This window comes from Podospora pseudocomata, chromosome 5, assembly GCF_035222375.1.
Source record: "Podospora pseudocomata strain CBS 415.72m chromosome 5, whole genome shotgun sequence".
Classification (NCBI taxonomy): domain Eukaryota; kingdom Fungi; phylum Ascomycota; class Sordariomycetes; order Sordariales; family Podosporaceae; genus Podospora; species Podospora pseudocomata.
The window spans coordinates 791,677-809,694 of record NC_085889.1 but is presented as its reverse complement, the minus strand read 5'-3'; the positions used below and the strand labels follow the sequence as shown (position 1 = coordinate 809,694).

At 54.9% G+C, this 18,018-nt stretch overlaps 6 protein-coding genes and 1 non-coding gene across 7 annotated transcripts; 4 read left to right on the top strand and 3 right to left on the bottom strand.

Moving 5' to 3' along the window:
- Nucleotides 1–519: 519 nt before the first annotated feature.
- Nucleotides 520–2,922, top strand: QC762_500960 (uncharacterized protein; the record flags this gene model as incomplete). Its single annotated transcript, XM_062890526.1, has 1 exon — nucleotides 520–2,922. The coding sequence occupies one exon, from the start codon at nucleotides 520–522 to the stop codon at nucleotides 2,920–2,922; it is 2,403 nt and encodes an 800-aa protein (XP_062741672.1).
- A 304-nt stretch (nucleotides 2,923–3,226) lies between these two features.
- Nucleotides 3,227–3,316, bottom strand: QC762_0075820. Its single transcript has one exon. It is a non-coding gene; the product is annotated as a tRNA-Phe (tRNA).
- A 225-nt stretch (nucleotides 3,317–3,541) lies between these two features.
- QC762_0075810 (uncharacterized protein) lies at nucleotides 3,542–6,850 on the bottom strand. The gene is made up of 3 exons (XM_062883809.1): nucleotides 5,726–6,850; nucleotides 4,141–5,618; nucleotides 3,542–4,069 (listed from the first exon to the last, which is right to left on the bottom strand). The coding sequence occupies exons 2-3, from the start codon at nucleotides 5,432–5,434 to the stop codon at nucleotides 3,759–3,761; spliced, it is 1,605 nt and encodes a 534-aa protein (XP_062741671.1). The 5' UTR covers nucleotides 5,435–5,618; nucleotides 5,726–6,850; the 3' UTR covers nucleotides 3,542–3,758.
- A 623-nt stretch (nucleotides 6,851–7,473) lies between these two features.
- Nucleotides 7,474–10,140, top strand: QC762_500975 (uncharacterized protein). Its single transcript, XM_062890527.1, has 3 exons — nucleotides 7,474–8,158; nucleotides 8,211–9,087; nucleotides 9,169–10,140. Exons 1-3 carry the CDS (start codon nucleotides 7,779–7,781, stop codon nucleotides 10,111–10,113), a joined length of 2,202 nt encoding a protein of 733 aa, XP_062741670.1. The 5' UTR covers nucleotides 7,474–7,778; the 3' UTR covers nucleotides 10,114–10,140.
- Nucleotides 10,141–10,574: 434 nt separating this feature from the next.
- On the top strand, nucleotides 10,575–14,545 carry QC762_500980 (uncharacterized protein). The gene is made up of 2 exons (XM_062890528.1): nucleotides 10,575–11,402; nucleotides 11,454–14,545. The coding sequence occupies exons 1-2, from the start codon at nucleotides 10,777–10,779 to the stop codon at nucleotides 14,410–14,412; spliced, it is 3,585 nt and encodes a 1,194-aa protein (XP_062741669.1). The 5' UTR covers nucleotides 10,575–10,776; the 3' UTR covers nucleotides 14,413–14,545.
- Nucleotides 14,546–14,584: 39 nt separating this feature from the next.
- On the bottom strand, nucleotides 14,585–15,643 carry QC762_501000 (uncharacterized protein; the record flags this gene model as incomplete). Its single annotated transcript, XM_062890529.1, has 1 exon — nucleotides 14,585–15,643. One exon carries the CDS (start codon nucleotides 15,641–15,643, stop codon nucleotides 14,585–14,587), a length of 1,059 nt encoding a protein of 352 aa, XP_062741668.1.
- On the top strand, nucleotides 15,382–17,136 carry QC762_501010 (uncharacterized protein; the record flags this gene model as incomplete). Its single annotated transcript, XM_062890530.1, has 3 exons — nucleotides 15,382–16,397; nucleotides 16,454–16,741; nucleotides 16,798–17,136. Exons 1-3 carry the CDS (start codon nucleotides 16,164–16,166, stop codon nucleotides 17,134–17,136), a joined length of 861 nt encoding a protein of 286 aa, XP_062741667.1. The 5' UTR covers nucleotides 15,382–16,163.
- Between the last annotated feature and the right edge of the window lie 882 nt (nucleotides 17,137–18,018).

Here is an 18,018-nt window from a genome sequence, read left to right as displayed (position 1 = left end):
CAAGCGCTCCACTTGGGTTGTGTGGGAAGAAGTAGCAGGAGCTCGCCGGATGAATATTGATTGCCTCTTTTTATCCATCTCCACGTATCGGCATACATAAGCACACACCGGCGTCTAGGCTACGCGCACCAACAAGGCAGATTTCCTTTCTATGAGCCCAGGAACCTGGATAAAAATTAACGGTGTCTCGTTCTCGTCAACAAGATCGTCAAGGTTGCATCCCGACTATGTTACCCCGAGATAGACGCGCTCCAATGAAGCGCCGGCGCTTGAGACCCAGCCGTCCCCGAAGCACCGGGACAGGAACCCGGACGATGGCACTGCAGAGTAGTGGGGAGCGGGTATTATAGTGGTTAATATCTCAAGTTACCAGAGATCGTCAACTTCCCGATCTTCATGTCGGTTCATGTCGGTGTGGTGTTATTCCATGTTGGACTGTCACCATGGTCTTTATATTGAGGTGATGATGCTGTGCATTCCCCTCTCGACGCAATCTGGCACTTCGTTCATGTTGCAGCCATGAAGTCGTCCGTTTTCTGGGGCGCAAGCCTCACGTCGGCTGTTGTCCGGGCCATTGACCTCCCCTTCCAGTTTTATCCCAACTGTGTCGATGACCTCCTTTCTACGAATCAAGTCTGCAACACCACTCTTTCACCTCCTGAAAGAGCTGCCGCCCTCGTTGCCGCCCTGACCCCGGAGGAGAAACTTCAAAACATCGTTAGCAAGTCATTGGGGGCACCTCGGATCGGGCTTCCTGCTTACAACTGGTGGAGCGAGGCTCTTCATGGCGTGGCCTACGCACCTGGCACTCAGTTCTGGCAGGGCGATGGCCCCTTCAACTCTTCCACCTCCTTCCCCATGCCCCTGCTCATGGCGGCCACCTTTGACGATGAGCTGCTGGAGAAGATTGCCGAAGTCATCGGCATCGAAGGTCGAGCCTTTGGCAACGCTGGCTTCTCGGGCCTCGACTACTGGACACCCAATGTCAACCCCTTCAAAGACCCGCGCTGGGGTCGGGGATCGGAAACACCAGGAGAGGATATCCTGTTAGTCAAGCGCTATGCTGCAGCCATGATCAAGGGCCTGGAGGGTCCCGTGCCGGAAAAAGAGCGAAGAGTGGTTGCAACCTGCAAACATTACGCAGCCAACGACTTTGAGGACTGGAACGGTGCCACCAGGCATAACTTCAATGCGAAAATTTCGTTGCAGGATATGGCCGAGTATTACTTCATGCCGTTCCAGCAGTGTGTTCGGGACTCGAGAGTGGGCTCCATCATGTGTGCCTACAACGCGGTCAACGGCGTGCCGTCGTGTGCGAGCCCTTATCTGCTGCAGACAATCTTGAGGGAGCACTGGAACTGGACAGAGCATAACAATTACATTACTAGCGATTGCGAGGCTGTTTTGGATGTTTCTCTGAATCACAAATATGCGGCCACCAACGCGGAGGGCACGGCGATCTCGTTTGAAGCGGGCATGGATACAAGCTGCGAGTATGAGGGTTCCTCCGACATCCCGGGGGCGTGGTCCCAAGGCCTCCTGAAGGAATCCACCGTTGACCGCGCGCTTCTCCGATTATACGAAGGGATAGTCAGAGCAGGTTACTTTGACGGAAAGCAGTCTTTGTATTCCTCCCTCGGCTGGGCAGACGTCAACAAACCCTCCGCCCAGAAACTATCCCTCCAAGCTGCAGTCGATGGCACCGTCCTCCTCAAAAACGACGGGGCACTCCCGTTGTCTGACCTCCTCGACAAGAGCCGCCCCAAAAAAGTCGCCATGATCGGCTTCTGGTCCGACGCCAAAGACAAGCTTCGGGGAGGGTACTCCGGCACGGCAGCCTACCTCCACACCCCAGCCTACGCCGCCTCCCAGCTTGGCATCCCCTTTTCCACCGCCTCTGGTCCCATCCTCCACTCTGACCTCGCCTCCAACCAATCCTGGACTGACAACGCGATGGCCGCGGCAAAAGACGCGGATTACATCCTCTATTTCGGGGGGATCGACACCTCCGCGGCGGGTGAGACAAAAGATCGGTATGACCTCGACTGGCCAGGGGCTCAACTATCTCTCATCAACCTCTTGACCACCCTCAGCAAACCTCTGATCGTCCTCCAAATGGGCGACCAACTAGACAACACACCTTTGCTATCCAACCCCAAAATCAACGCCATCCTCTGGGCCAACTGGCCAGGCCAAGACGGCGGGACGGCAGTGATGGAGTTGGTCACGGGGCTAAAGTCTCCTGCGGGAAGGCTGCCAGTGACGCAGTATCCGAGCAACTTCACCGACCTGGTCCCCATGACGGACATGGCGCTTCGGCCATCAGCGGGTAATAACCAGCTTGGGAGGACGTACAGGTGGTACAAGACCCCTGTGCAGGCCTTTGGTTTCGGGCTGCACTACACGACCTTCTCGCCCAAGTTTGGCAAGAAGTTTCCGGCGGTTATTGATGTTGATGAGGTTCTGGAGGGGTGTGATGACAAGTATCTTGACACCTGCCCGCTGCCGGACTTGCCGGTCGTGGTGGAGAACAGGGGGAATCGGACGTCGGATTATGTCGCTTTGGCGTTTGTATCAGCGCCGGGGGTTGGGCCGGGGCCGTGGCCGATCAAGACTTTGGGGGCGTTTACGAGGTTGAGGGGGGTAAAGGGTGGGGAGAAGAGGGAGGGGGGGCTGAAATGGAATTTGGGGAATTTGGCGAGGCATGATGAGGAGGGGAATACGGTTGTTTATCCGGGGAAGTATGAGGTTTTGTTGGATGAGCCGACGAAGGCGAGGTTGAGGTTTGAGGTTGTGAGGGGTGGAAAGGGTAAAGGGAAGGTGAAAGGGAAGGGGAAGGCGGCGGAGAAGGGGGGTGTGGTGTTGGATCGGTGGCCCAAGCCTCCTAAGGGGCAGGAGCCCCCTGCGATTGAGAGGGTGTGAGAATTCTAGGAAACTTTTTTTGGAACTGCCATGAAATGCTGGATTGATGCAGTCAGCTTATAAAGGTTGAATAGGGGTGAATGAAAAGAAGTATCCAAACTGCGCTTATATTCCATCCTCATCTTTGATGCCAAAAGAATCCGACTTCAGATCTAAAACAAAAAAAAAAAACACTTCTTACTCACAAAAAGCATAAACCCTCAAAAAAAAACATCTTCCTGCCAAGCCCCTATTCAGGGGTTAGCCCAGCTCCACAGCCCATTGATATTAGCCACAATTCTTCCGCTGTAGCACAACGACACAAGCGGGTTTAGCTCAGTTGGGAGAGCGTCAGACTGAAGTCAACTTCAGGAAGTCAATCTGAAGGTCATGTGTTCGATCCACATAAACCGCACTCATCTTTTCTTTTTGGTGTTTTTACTATCTTTTCTGCAGACATTTTTGAAATGTTTGGTGTCATGTCATTTTCCTTTTTTTTTGTTCGATGATATGCTTTGCACAAGTCACAGAGACGCTGGTGTAAGTAAAGACCCAGGATGGTTTTCCTGTGGAGGAACAGTGTTGTGGAATGACTCTCGAGATAGAGCGTGCAAGCATCTCAAGGCGAGCAGAAAAAGTATTGAGATTATTCTTGATTCAAATTCTCATTCAAGTCATGCGCTAATTATTCATGGTATTACACCCTCCAGATAGCCTTTTTGATATCCAAATTCCCGCCTCCATAGTACCCGATGATGATGGTATCGCAAAAAGAAACAAACTAGCTAATAAAAATGGTATGTAAAACCCAAAAACACCGAATTATGATTTGATTCCCAACACCCGAGTTGGCCAACTTAAACCTGGCTCTCTCCATCGCTCCCAGAAGGAGTTACCTTCTCCTCGTGATGCTGCACCGACTTCTCGGCCTTCTCACCGCCAGCATAGGTGCTGTGGGGGACCCAGCGGGCAGAAGTACGGGGCGTGGTCTCGTTGAGCATCTGGTCGACCTGCTCGAGCGTGAGACCCTTGGTCTCGGGCACGAGGAGGAAGGCGTAGAGGAAGCAGCAGCAGCACAAGCTGCCCCAGATCCAGAAGACCTTGGCGCCGAGGTTACCCTTGTCCGAGTCGACCATGTAGGGGGTGATGACGGCGATGATGCAGTTCCCTGTTTTTGGGGTCTGGTTAGCGCTGTGTCTATGGGGTATGGTAATGGGGAGGTAAGAGGGGAGAACATACAGAGCCAGTTGGAAGCAGTGGAAAGAGCCACACCCTTGGCGCGCATGGGCAGAGGGAAGACCTCGCCAATGACAACCCAGGCGCCGGGGCCCCAGGTGGTGGCAAAGAAGAAGATGTAAATGCAGATGAAGGCAATCATGGCCTTGACGCAGTTGTCGTCGTCGGGCTTGACGGTGCCGATGATGGCGACAATGTACTGGCAGATAACCATGCCCAGGGCGCCCCAGATCAAAAGAGGTCTCCGGCCGACTCTCTCCATGCTCCAGAAGGAAATGGGAGTAGAGCAGACGTTGACGAGAGTGGTGATGAGGGAAATGAGGAAGGGGTTGGAGATTGTGCCGAGCTGCTGGAAGAAGGTGGTGCCGAAGTAAAAGACAAAGTTGCAGCCGGTCCACTGCTGCATCATCTGGAGGGAGGTGCCGAGGACAGTGCGGCGGAGGTTGCTGCTGCTGTTGAAGATGGAGCCCTGGAAGCAGACCATCCAGGCGGACCAGTAGCCGCCGACGGGCGCAATGCTAGTCTCGTACTCGTGGTTGGCAATGATCTCGGCAAGCTCATCGCGGATGTACTCGGAATCAAGAGGCTGATCTCTCAGTCTGGCGAGAGTGACACGCGCCTTGTCGAGCTGGCCCTTGCGAACGAAGAATCTGGGCGACTCGGGAAGGAGAGCCAAACCGCCGGCGAGAATCAAAGCCCAAGCCATCTGAAGACCGATAGGGACACGGTAGCTGGCGCTGTCATCGCGGTCCTGGGTGCCATAATTGACGCAGCTGGCAAGAAGCAGACCGATGCAGATGCAGAACTGGTATCCGGAAACGATGGCGCCTCTAACCTTGCGAGGGGCGATTTCGCTCATGTAGAGAATGATGATTGCCGAGACGAAACCCACACCGAAACCGGCGACGAGTCTCCCAGCGACGATCAAGCCGAGAGAGGCAGAGGCGGTTTGGAGGACCACACCGACGATAAAGACCATGCAACCCAAGATGACAGTGAACTTGCGACCAATCCAATCGGCCAGATCACCAGCGGCGAGCGAACCGAAGAAGGTACCAGCAGACAAGATAGAGGTGATGAGAGATTTCTTCCAGGCGGGGAGGACGAGAGCACCGGGGCCTTCGATGGTCTTGATGAAGAAGTCCATGCCCATCACACCGGCGATGTAACCAGAGTCGTAACCGAAGAAGATACCACCAAAGGCGGCGAAGACGCACATCAGGTACGCCTTCATGGTAACGGGGGCTTCCACCCTGAGGGTGTCAGCCCCAACGGGGGGAGCCGCGCCACCGGGCATGTTGACTGAGTTGAGGCGGTTGTGCTGGTGTTGAGATGGTAGGTGGAGGAGGGTGAGTGTTGGTGTTTTAGGGTCGGTGGTTGTCGTCGGTGATAGGGTGAGACAATGAGAACCAGAAGGGAGGTAAGGGAGGACTGAGACGAGGTATGAAGCAGGTGATAAATACTTCAAATAATTCCAAACCCTTGGCAGCGGGAATGTCTGAGTCTCAGCCTCTGTGTCGAATGATACAGGAATATGAGAAAGAAAAACACTTGGTGGTGATGGCTCCTGGGGAAGGGGATAATATACCTTTGCTCTCATGAGCTTCGACGAACCTTCGACCCCGACCCTACCCCGACTACCCCGGTGAATCCCTCCACAACACCCCATGTTCTGTGAAGTCTTTTTGCTGTCCTCGTGGCCTGTGGCTTCGTCCCAGGCAGTTAAGCCTCTCCACTTGCCCCTGTGCATATCTGGGGTTGGACCTTGCCGCGGGGATGGTTTTTGCGGAGAGAAAAGCCAAAGTTCGGACGAACTCGGAAGGCCCGAGAGAGCTCCAACGCTCTGGATCAGACATTGAGATGACGTTTTTGGGTGGGTTTTGTTCTTCCTCTTGAAGCGGCCATATTCTCGGGCCTATCCAGCCTGACACGGATCCAGATGTCGGGAGTGGCGAGGATGTTGAATTTCATCCCGGCATCCAAACCTCCAGGCCTTCATAGCACTGCCGATGTAAGGGTTCTACCTACTACATGCCTTGAACTCAATTTGTTGTCGTTCAGATGTTCGATTTCAAATGTGTCGCTGTAATAGGATGCGTATATCGGCGGTTTCAGCGAGCCGTTGTGGTGTTTATCCGGTCTGGGAGAGACCGTTGAGAATGCCGGGATCACATGTCGACTTTGTTCCATGCTCTGGCCTAGCTCAGAGTACCCACTGCCCACCATGCTTCGGGAGTTCGTTGCAAAAAAGCCCAGGTTGATTTTCATTGGAAGGGTTCAAGCTTCGTTGAAGATTCTGCCATTGATAATTCCACCGTGCCCTGTTCAGCATCGCGTTCCCTGTATTTGGATTGCGTCTGGTCCTTTCTGTCAGCCCATTGAACATCACGAGATCAAATATTTTTGAGGTCAAATGCAGCGGAAAACTCAGCTGAGGTCGCTGGACGGCTGTGGTGATGATCAAGAGCGGTGTCGATTCGGTGATATTGTGGATGACCATGGGGGTGTGTGGTGGAGCTGGTATCCCCGAACATGACTCGGCTTTCGCGGAGATAGCCGAGCGCTGGTGCTCGACTCGTTCTTGGTTCATCCAATTCAGGCAAAAAAAAAAGAAGCAGGCCCAATCCTGGAAGAGGGCAGGGACAGCATCAGATGCAGAATTTGGAGCCTCATCCTATCCTGGATGGCCATGGACAGCGCGAGTTGTTGCGCAATGCACGGTCGGCTCTTTCCCTCTGGGGTTGACGGATGGGCCAAGATTTCCCCGGACCCGGCCAGTCCAGATCTGATCACACATGGGGAATATGGTAATCAACATCTGGGGAAGTCTGGAGATCCAACGTTGAATCAACGTCGAGTCAACTTCAAGGTGGCTAATGTCAAAGTTCAAATGCCACAACACAGCTATATGCCGGCCACTCTGGATGGCAGTTCGTCTCAATTTTTCCTTTCACTTCCATCATGCGTTCATATGATATCTTTTTTTGTTTTGATTTCCGGTATTCCGAAACTGCAGGGTGTGATGATGTCGGCCAAATGTTGAATAGCTGTTCATGCTGGCGGCGCGAAACATTCCTCGTCGTCAACACCAGCCCCCAAACATCGCCCAGCTCTCATGGGTATAAGGGTCAGGCGACGCCGAATTTGCCAAGAATCACAGGGCTGCATTACCACCGACCCTACTAGCCTTACCAGCCCTGCACCTGCTATTTTTCAACGGTCGGTCGTCAAAATTAGGTTGCTCAAGCATTGGCGCCTGTCATGGACTCTTGGGTGTTCGTCGATGGCGTGCATCACGACTCACGAGGCATCGGGGCCCGGTTCTTCAACGTCTTGGCTGCAAATTACCCGCGGCTATACGGGAAACGAACCGACCTCCAGTCAGGTAATTTTGGTTTTTGATGCTAGCTAAAATTAAACAACACACGCTGTCTGTCATAAAGTTTGGCTACTCCCGCCTGGTGATTTTCTCAACCCTCAGTCGACATGTTCCTTGGCCACCAGATATCGTCCAGTCGCTGCCAAATAGAGAATAAAAACCATGATCCACCCCCTACCTAACCGGCCTTTACCGCCCATAAACTCTTCTGATTTCTCCATCATGAATGCAGCCATCACGTCCAACAGTGATCTGATTTCGAATGTCCGAGAACTCCGAGTCTTATCGCTACCGTCGCAACGAGAGATCGAGACGGCGACGCAGGTCGTGCAAGAGGTCTCCAGAGCGCCAGTATGCCTGCCCTGACCCAGAACAACCGCCAGCCAGTGGCCCTCCTCCCGCTTCTCGACCAGCCCAGCCACCTCAGCAGCCGCCCATTCTCCTTTCACATATTCATCCAGTCACTCTCGAAGAGAATATCCAAGGGGGAAAGGGCGTGTATGCCTCTGTCAGCGTGCTGGAACCCGTGATGCGGATTGAGCGATCTGGCACCTACAATTGTGGAGATCCCAGCGCAAGACCTGTCTATCGAATCATTGTCAGTTTCAAGCTGCAGTTCAACATCAATCGATCGACCGGAGAGTATGGCACTGCTTTGAGATTCAGATTGACCGAAATTTACTGACACAACTAGACTCCAACGGCACAACCGCATCTTCGACTCGGTCAACGTTCGCTATCTCTACCGCAGCGGCGAGCGCCATGACGTTCTGCCCAAGGGCGATGATGTTGTTACGGACATCGCCATGCGCAATGAAAGCGGCGTATCAACCGACTTGACAGCCGGAGTCACCGCCACAGGTGTCGGACACCCCCTCCCAGCTTTCACGGCCCATGCTCAGCATGCCAGCAAGGTCACCTACGAGCGCAAGCTTCGGAGCTGGCGCAAGTCCCTCACCTACGAAACTTACCCCCAGCCTCGATCCGACTGTCGCGACTCCTACCGGCCAACTATAACCTCGCTGCTCGGCCTCCCGTTTGCCTGCCCAGTTCCAGAGCCATCCGAGTCCTCATTTCGCGTCTCATCTTCCCACGTCAGCGGCTGTTACTGTCGAAGGCATCGTGAGTGCCGACACCGCAGTTCTCGGACATGGCCCTACAACCGAGCAGCCCACTGGTCAGGACAGACAGAAGCCCAATTACACTTGTGGACACCAGAGATTTACGAGAACATGACCTGTCCGGTCACCGTCAATCGGGAAGTCGACGCGGCTTTGATTGATAGTATCTTGAAAGTTAACAAGAAGGGCTGGAGAAATGAGGATGGACTTAGGGAACTCAGAAGATACCTTCACTTTGATTTCGATGTTGAAGTCCGCTTGAGAGAGATAGGTTGGGGCTTCATGGGAATGTTCCGATCGACATCACAGCCGCCTGAGATCAGAGCACGGAACGACTCTGGGAAACCGCTCTGCCCTGACAGGACCGAGTTTTGCGTCTCTTGCTGCACAAGCAAGATCGTCTGGCCCAAGTACGAGACAAGAGATTTGCAGAGTGAAGCTGAGGACCAGGTACGTCTCCTCTCTCTCTCCTAGACACCATGTTGGACATTGGGATGGTACCTCAACTGAGGATACTGATCATGCCTAAAGATTGCAAAGTACGGCTTCATCCGGCGCCTCCAGTCCCCTCAAGAGTATCAAACCTCCCTTGAAGCGGGCGGTGCACCGACAGTGAGCGCCGGTTCCAGCACCGCCGTTGGAGTCGGAGTAGGTATCGGAGCAGGTGTAGCACCACCTCCGCAACCTACACCCCAAGCTCAGCCCACGAGGCAGGTGGCACAGCCGCCGCCGACAAACTCTAGGGAAAGACCACCTCCCCCAGCACCAGAAGAGGAAGACCCTTTTTCTTCCGTTCCCACTAGTAACAATGACCAGTCTAACTCGCCATCGTCCTACAGAAGAGTTATGTTCTCGCCTGACTACATGGACCCGAAGCGTATCTACCATCGCCAGCACGAGCAAGAAGACGAGGAGAAACAGGGAGAGGAATGCGGAGAGAGCCAAACCAGCGGGTATACGACGTGTACGAGTACGGAAGTGGCATTTTGCCGATCGAAGCTACGAGAGAGGAGAGGGAGGAGGAGATCGAGGTTGTCGAGTACGACTGGGGTGACGGAGAAGAGCAGAGACTCGGAGCCGAAGGAGCTGGATACACCTATGGATGTTGATACTCCGGAAAATGTCAAGGAGATCCGTATTGTCCTGGGCCGGGAGGACAGCAAGCGGACAGAGAGCACACACCAGGTTGCTGGGCTGGAACCTGGAGCCTCGAGAACCAGAGAAAGAATTTACAGGGAAACAATGTCAATTTCTGAGTGTAGTTCTAGCTTTTGTGTCGGAGGTTCAAGTGGTGTAGGTGGAGACGGCATTGAGTCAGCGGTAATGACAGAGAGCCGTGATCGGTTGCTGGCGAGCATCATGTCGGAGGCGGGTGGGTACGGGAGTTTCTTGTTCGCACTGAGCAATTATGATAGTTCGGACGATGAGGGATTGTCGGGATGGGTTACTGTTAATGCTAAAGTATGTGAATGTTAATCAGTTACGTTTGTTGATTGTTGTCGATGTCAACGCCTACATGTAAAGTGAAAAGGGTTAGGATTCCCCTGATCTCCAGGTGCCAAGCCCATCTCACGGAGTTAAAATCAACCATCTCGATACCATCCAAACAGACCACTCACGCGGTTAAGCCGGCAGCGGGCGTCCAATCGATGATGGCTCTTCTCAGCTCTGACGCACGAGAGCATTTCCAAGGTTTGATAATCAGGGTAATATCTTTTGTTTCACAGCGCCAGTGACGCACCCGCTTCCACAGTTGGAGCAGCGTGCCAAGCCAGGCGTCAAGGCGTGACCGGCAGAGCGGGAGCCCGCTTTTTCTACAACACGCCATTGGTCAATCCCCACGATTCCACAAGCTGATGATGTCAAGATCGGCGGTCCCTCAATGAAGCCTGAAGGGAATCGAGGAAATTCCACATCAAGAGACCCCGTTGACGTAGCTCTGCCCGGCCCAACCCGGCCCAGATTGACTCCTACGCATATCAAATAGACTGCATAATTACTATCTGTCTCTCTCCCACATCTGTACCTTGTGGTACATGCCTTACTCTTCCCTCAGACTTTGCTCACGGACTGCATCTTGTGACGACGGACCACCTCGTGCAGATTTGATTGACAACCTCCTCTCGACCCTTGACGAACATGGCGGCGCAGCACATTCCCGGGGCCTTCCCCTCCTCGATCCCACCCACTCCAGCCGACGAACCTGTGCAGCAGCCCCGGCAGTACCCGGAAGAGCAAGACCAAGGTCACCACCACCGTGAGCTCAACAAGCTCCCCAAGGCGACCGATTCCCGCGGCCACGCTCATACCGATTCCGGTGTCAACTTTACCGAGTCCGAGACCATCCAATCAGCCAAGGGCAACAATGACCGCTGGGTTGGACCATCAGAAGCAGTTGGTGGGGGCACCTACGTCCGAGACGATGTTGGACCCTACCAGACCTCCCGGCCAGCAGATGATGGATCGCTACAACCAAGACAGTTGGCCAAAGAGAACAGTGATGAAGAGTTCCCGATCCGAAGGAATAATGCCAATGAGAAGCCACTTGGTGCTGCTGCCGTTGGCGCTGGGGCTGAAGCAGCCATCCATGACCACAACACGATTGACAGCACCGACATAACCCCGCGTCGAAGCCACGAGCAACGCTCCGACCCACCATACTGGGGCGACCTCCCAAAGGCTTCCAGCGGAGGTATCTATAACACGGTGACAGGTCATGGCAGCGCGCAGGACGACCATGACCAGCACCATCATCTCCCTCAAAGGTCAGCAGCTTCCGAAACATCCCACATCGTCGGCACCGCTGACTTTCCCAGGGGTACTGGAGTATATAACTCAGTATCCGGCCACGGCAGCCAGGATGCAGAGAGCAGGCGCCACAGCCAGGCTGCCACAACCGGCAACAGGAATGCCACGGCTGGCGGCCCCGGCGGTGCTGTGCTTCCTGCCCCCCTTTCGGAGATTCCTGAAGGGCAGCAGAAGCAGACATTCTCTGAAACTGACAGGTCCAATGTCCCACCTTCTTCGCTCCCCCACAGTGTCTCGCGGGACAATGCTTTGGTTGCAGCGCCTGGCTCAGGCCCGACCGACCGTGAGATCAACGTGAGCCGACAGTCCCCCACCCAACGAGCATTCCCGCTTTCGTCGTCTCCCAAGAACGCGCGGGACGATGAAGCTACGTCGACATCGAACAGCCGCAACGCTGCTCTTGCAGGCACCGCTGCCCTCGGTGCTGGTGCCGCGGCTTACGGCATGGCGGACAAGAATAGGAACGACAAGGATGCTCAGAATTCCCACACCGAGTCTCAGGCTAGGCACTCGAGGAGCACTAGTGAGGATCAGGGCACTCGTGCTGCCGGCGGGCTCCTTTCGCGTAAGCCGCGGGATGATAGACGCAACTCGTCTGTCGACAAGCACAGGAGCCGGAGCCGATCCGTCCAAGGCGAGAAGAAGCACAAGGTTCTTGGCATCTTCAGCCGGCACAAGGACGAGGAGAGGCTTCAGGAAGATACCTCGACCCACGAGCCTCCCGTGCAGCAGGCTGAGCGCAAGCCAGAGCCTGTTCTGGTTGGAAGCACGACGGGTACCACAAAGACTCGCAACCGTCTTAGAAAGGGAAGCAGGAGCGAGCCCAAGGACCGCAGGGCATCTTCCGATAGCCCTACTGACACTGATAACTCGAATCACAATAGTACCAAGGCTGCTGCCGGTGCCGCTGCTGGTGCCGGTGCGTTTGGGCTGCTGCATCACAAGAAGGACAAGGACGGCAAGGTCACCGAGGACCAAAACACCCAGGAGAAACCTTCATTCTCTTCTCACCCCAACCAGCCGCTCGCTTCGCAAGCCCCCGCCAGCAACACAGCTCAAGTTAGGCAGCCCAGAAGCTCAGGGGTTGGATCTGCCGTCGGCCTCGATGCTGTTGAACTTGCTCACAAGCACGATCCTGCCCACCCAGTTCCCGGCACAGCTGTTCCCGTCGGACTTGCTACTCACAAGCATGATGACCCCTCCACTCCTTTTGAGCATCCTAGAGAGCCGCCCTCCCCTCCTCACGATGATCCGAAGGGCTCTCATGGCTGGGTTCCCGCTGCCGTGGTTGGCGCGGCCGCCAGCGGTGCCCCACTTGCTATGAGGCAATCAAGGGACTCTACCGCGGCAAACACAGCCACCAACCAGCACCCAGACACCAACGTGGTTTACAACACTCTGCCCTCTGGCGTCCAGTCAAACTCGACCAACATCAGCCCTCGTGGGTCAGCTGTCCATGAGTCCATCAATACCAGCAGACCAGTGGCCAACGCGCCTGGTGACTACAATGTCTTTGCCTCTTCTAGTCGGCCGCTTAGCTCAAACCACCCATCCGAGTCCAACAATACTCACACAGGATCCTCCGCTCAGGAGCCTGCCTACAACCATCTTTCGTCTAGCACTCCGTCTGGTGTGGCTCTAGGCTCTGCTCGTCAATCCGAGTCTCATGGGTCTCGGACTGGTGTTGTCACGCAGGAGCCTGGTGCTTACAACCATCTTGCTTCCGGCACCACATCTGGCGTGAAGAGTGACCAGTCTACCGATAACTCGAACACCGCTCGCCACTCAACCGAGGGTCAGATAAATCAAGAGCCTGACAACTACAACCATCTCTCGTCCGGCAATGCATCCGGCATCGCTGCCGCTGGTGCTACTGCCGCTGGTGCTGCTGGCGTGGCCGCACACAAGGCTCGCGGCTCAACGACTGAGACCTCTCGCCAGGGGAATCTAACTCAGGATTCCGGCCAGTACAAACATCTCCCCTCCGGTACTGAATCTGGTATCAAGAGAGATGCTGGCCCCACCGAGGGTAGCAGAGCACACGATCTTGCCGCCTCTGGGTCCAGCCGTCCTTCGCAGAACAGGACCGACTCTGGGCCATACAACAAGCTGCCCTCTGGAACACCCTCGGGCGTCAAGATTAAGCCCAAGGACAACTCCCGTCGCACCACGGAGCCCACCGTCCACGCCCATGACCAGCACTCGTCCGACCGTAACGTGTCTTCACCCACTGGGCCGACTGGTGTTCCCTTCACCCAGCATCACCGAAGCCAGCCTTCCAACATCGACACTCGTGATAGCCATCTGAAGGACCTGCCTCTTCCGGCCTCATCCTCCAGCCCAACCAACGCGCACCCGTCGTCTCACCACACGGTTGTCTCGCCTCCGGTGCACGCTGCTCCCGAGACCGGCAAGGCTACCAACCCTCCCCCCGCCGCCGGCGAATCGGCCACTCTTCGGTATACTTCTTTCCCCAGCACGGCCAAGGGCATGAGCCCAGAAGTCATGCCAGATACCTACCGGGAGTCGGTGACCAAGCCGCATGAGCAGCAGGGAATGAGCCCCGAGGTGATGCCTGAGGCGTATAGAGAGTCTGTCTCCCGCCCTTCTGATCATTCTATGGAAATGAGCCCCGAGGTGATGCCCAATGCTTACAGATCTTCAGTTCCGCGAGACAGCAACAACAACAACAGCGACTTGAAGATGAGGGGTATGCAGCCCGTGCAGTCTGAGCAGTATATGACTGGGCAGAATAAGTTTGTGAGCCATGCTCTTGCTGCTGCTACTGGAGCCTGGGCTGCGAGTTCGGGTACGGGCAATGGGAATGTTGGTGGTGTTGGGACTGGCAATGTAAATGTGCCGCAGGGGAAGGTTATGCACAAGTGTGAGCATTGTGGGAGGGATAACGATATTAGTGGGTATGTGAAGGAGGCTATGAACAGGGTTACTGGGGTTGATAGGTTTTAAGGGTGTGTATCAGGAGGGTGTGGGGACAGATTGTTGAGGATGATGATTCATGGGTTTATTTAAGGCCTTTGTACGTTTTCCTAGCAGAGCAGTAATGAGCACATGAAAATACTTGAAACTAAAAAACTTGGTACGCATTGATGACCCCTCTGCTGTTATCCACTTGACGGTTTCAGGTAAACTGACTAAAGAACTCCCAAGTCTCCTTATGCGCAAAAGTCTCGCTCTCGCCTGTCTCCCTGGGGGTGGGAACATGGCCCCCGTCGAAAACGACAAACGTGACGGGCTTGTCGGGCAAACAACCGGTATACACCGTCTTGACCTTCCCCTGGCTTCCCGCCGCCGGGACGGGCGGCTCAGCCTGGGCGGCGCAACCGTTATTTTTCAGGAAACGATCCCTCATCTGCCTCGCCTGGGCCAGAGGCAAGACGTTGTCCGTCGTCCCGTGCTGGCCGTAGTAGGCGACGGGCTCGGAGCCGGCGGCACACCCGCTGATCTGGGGGTTCCCGCTCAGCGCGGCCACGGCCCTGATCTCCCTCCCGAGCGAGCAGGCGAGCGAGTAGGACATTGCGGCGCCGTAGGAGAAGCCGGTGGAGAAGCGGAGGTCCTGGTCGACGCAGAGGTCTGACTCGACGGTGGAGAGGACGGAGCGGAGGAAGGTGACGTCCTCGCCGTTGGAGTTTTGCCAGCCGTTGTTGAGGCCGTTGGGGATTACGAAGACTGTTGGGGTGGTGGAGGAGTTGGCTAGGGGGGGGAGGCCGTAGTAGGGGAGGTAGCCCCCTTGGCCGGCGATGACTTGCTGGGCTGTGCCGCCTAGGGCGTGGAGGGTGAAGATTAGGCGGTGGGGGGTCGAGGAGTTGTAGTTTTGGGGGAGGCGGACGAAGAATTCGCGTTGTTTGTTGTTGGAGGTTATTCGGAGGGGGGTGGTGGTGGAAGAGGAGGTTACGAGGGCGGGGGTTTTGCCGCAGCCGGGGGAGGGGCGGAGGGAGAGGGCTGTTGGGGTCAGCAGACCTAGGAGGGTGAGGAGGGTGAGTTTGGCCATGATGCTCTGGGGGAGTTTGTTGGTAGTTGATCGGTGGTGGTTGAAAGGGTCATGGTGGTGGGATGGGTGAGAGGATGGTGTTTTATGAACATTGGGATGTGAAGATGTGAGATTGCCGTGGGTGAGAGCCGCATGGTCGGATTTGAGCCGGGTGGTAAGGTAAATAGGCCTTTCGATATATAGCCTCATACGGGCGTGGAGACATGAACGCAGCAAAGTCTGGCTTGGCCTTCATGATTTCGAAACAGAATTGCTGGTGAGCGAGGCTGCAGTTCGGTCGAGGCTAAATTGGTATAGTGATTTCACCTCAAGGGCCGGTCTCCAATATTCCGTTTCGAGTAGGCGTGGAGGTTGTCGATGCGGGGGCAGTGAGCTTCCCCATGTTTCGGTTGCTGGCTCGGTAATAATCGACTAGGTACGGCGATCGTCAATCTTCGTGGCTGATATAATGCTTGCTATCATCTTGCACCAACCCTCCCATGTTGACTTTTTGTTCTAGCAATGACTATAACAATTATCTCAGGGGTAGAAAAGGGGGAGAAGGAGATGGCTTATGTAACCCAGCTTGGCATGACACGGTTGCTAGGCTCCACTTTTGGGAAAGTATTCCCGTGAACCTGTGAATAATTTGAGAGGGGTTGTCTTTTTGTCCTGCGCCTTTGCCTTTGATTGTGTTGCTTGCCCTGACCACGAACCAGAAATCGAAACCATGACTTCTAACACACCAAACTCCGGGGAACCATTTGTTCCCACCAAGCTCATCAAGCATTTTCAGGCGAATCACACAACCCGAGACGCCCAGACCAGTGGGTGGTCGGCGTTGTGGGACTCGCAGCAGAACGATCTCTGGGACAGGGGGAAGCCATCGCCTGCCCTTATTGACTTGATCGAGTCTGCTCCATGGCCGTCGCGTGAGCGAAGGAGGCCAAAGGCGTTGGTGCCGGTATGTTTACTCGGCTTTCACAGAATGGCGCCATGAAATGTTAACAATCATTGTAGGGCTGCGGAAAAGGCTATGACGTCGTGATGCTGGCCCTGCATGGGTTCGATGTGTATGGGCTTGAGGTCTCACCGACCGGTGTCGAGACCGCGAGGGCTTATGCCGCGAAGCAACTAGATGCACCCCTTGCACACAACTATGGAGAGGGGAATCAAGAAAAGTACCCGAAGGATCAGCGGGGAGAGGTAACGTTTATGGCTGGTGACTTTTTCAAGCGCGACTGGGAGGGCAAGTGTGTGCGCGAGGGGGAGACCTTTGAGGGTTTTGATCTTATCTATGATTACACTGTAAGTCTGCTGCTTTTGCCATGCCATGTCCGCTCGGGTCTGTGCTGATTGGCCAGTTCTTATGTGCTCTCCTCCCGGAGATGCGTCGAGACTGGGGCCGTCGAATGGGAGAATTGCTCGGACCTCAACCTGCAAAGCTGGTTTGCCTCGAATTTCCCCTCTACAAAGACCTCAAGCTTCCTGGTCCACCATGGGCCTTGAGAGAAGGAATCTATTACGATGTGTTGGCTGGCGGTGGGACCGGGGTTTTTGATAATGACGAAGCAGCCCAATCGGCCCTGCAACAGCCCAACAAGGGACCGCTGGAGCGAGTGGCCCGCATCAGGCCTTCTCGGACGTATCCACAAGGAGAAGGAACTGATCATCTGGGCATCTGGCAGGTCAAAAGCTGGTAAGAAAAAGCAACAGCAGAATCCGAGTTCCCGGAAAGGGCCCTAATCCGTCAGTTATACCTTCAATGTACCCCTGAAAGGATACCCCCAAATCAAGCAGGTGCGGAAACAAGCTTTTCAGAGCAAAAGAGGTTTCATGGACACACACGTCAGCACTTTAGATTTTCTTGGACGTCTAATCATGACAAATCCGAGAGCAATAACCAAGTACCGTGCTCAGGAATCGAACCCCTGCCATCAAAGAGGAAACATGACCGTACCCCGCGTTCGCTGTAGATAAACGAGCTGCAGAGTTGGAGTGTATTTAATTAATCAGGACGTCCAGCGCGGCCATTCAACCGCTCACTTCAACCGGAAAGAGGGTCTGGGGTGTTTCTCGTTTTGTATGGGCGGCCCGTTGGGGAAGGTGTGCTCGGCCCAGCCAACTCGAGCTGTCAGCCTGTCTTCAGGACCGTTTACTGCGACGATCCGGGGAAAAGCGGCGCAACGGTCGGCTGCTGTAGACCTGTACCTACCACAGTCATGCATTAGTCACTTGGTCACTTTCGGCTTTTGCCCATGGTCATGTCCAAGACTGGGGTTGTCATAGTAGTTTGCATCTGTCAAGGTCTGGCAGGTAATATCTGATCGACCATGGCGACTGGGCAGAACCGACTTTAAATGTTTCTTGGGTCTAGCTCAGGGCCCTTTTGACGTCGCGCTGAAGGGAAAAGTCTGGACGCGACTGGGTTTGGTGATGAAAATTCCCTACAGCTATAGCAGAGCAAAAAAGGCTTATAGATGTCTGACACATGCGATGAGGTTGTGTTTGGCCCCATATTGATGGGAACTGGGAAGCGGTCATGGAGGAATTATCCCCGGTTTTTGTCAGTCCGAATCACACCT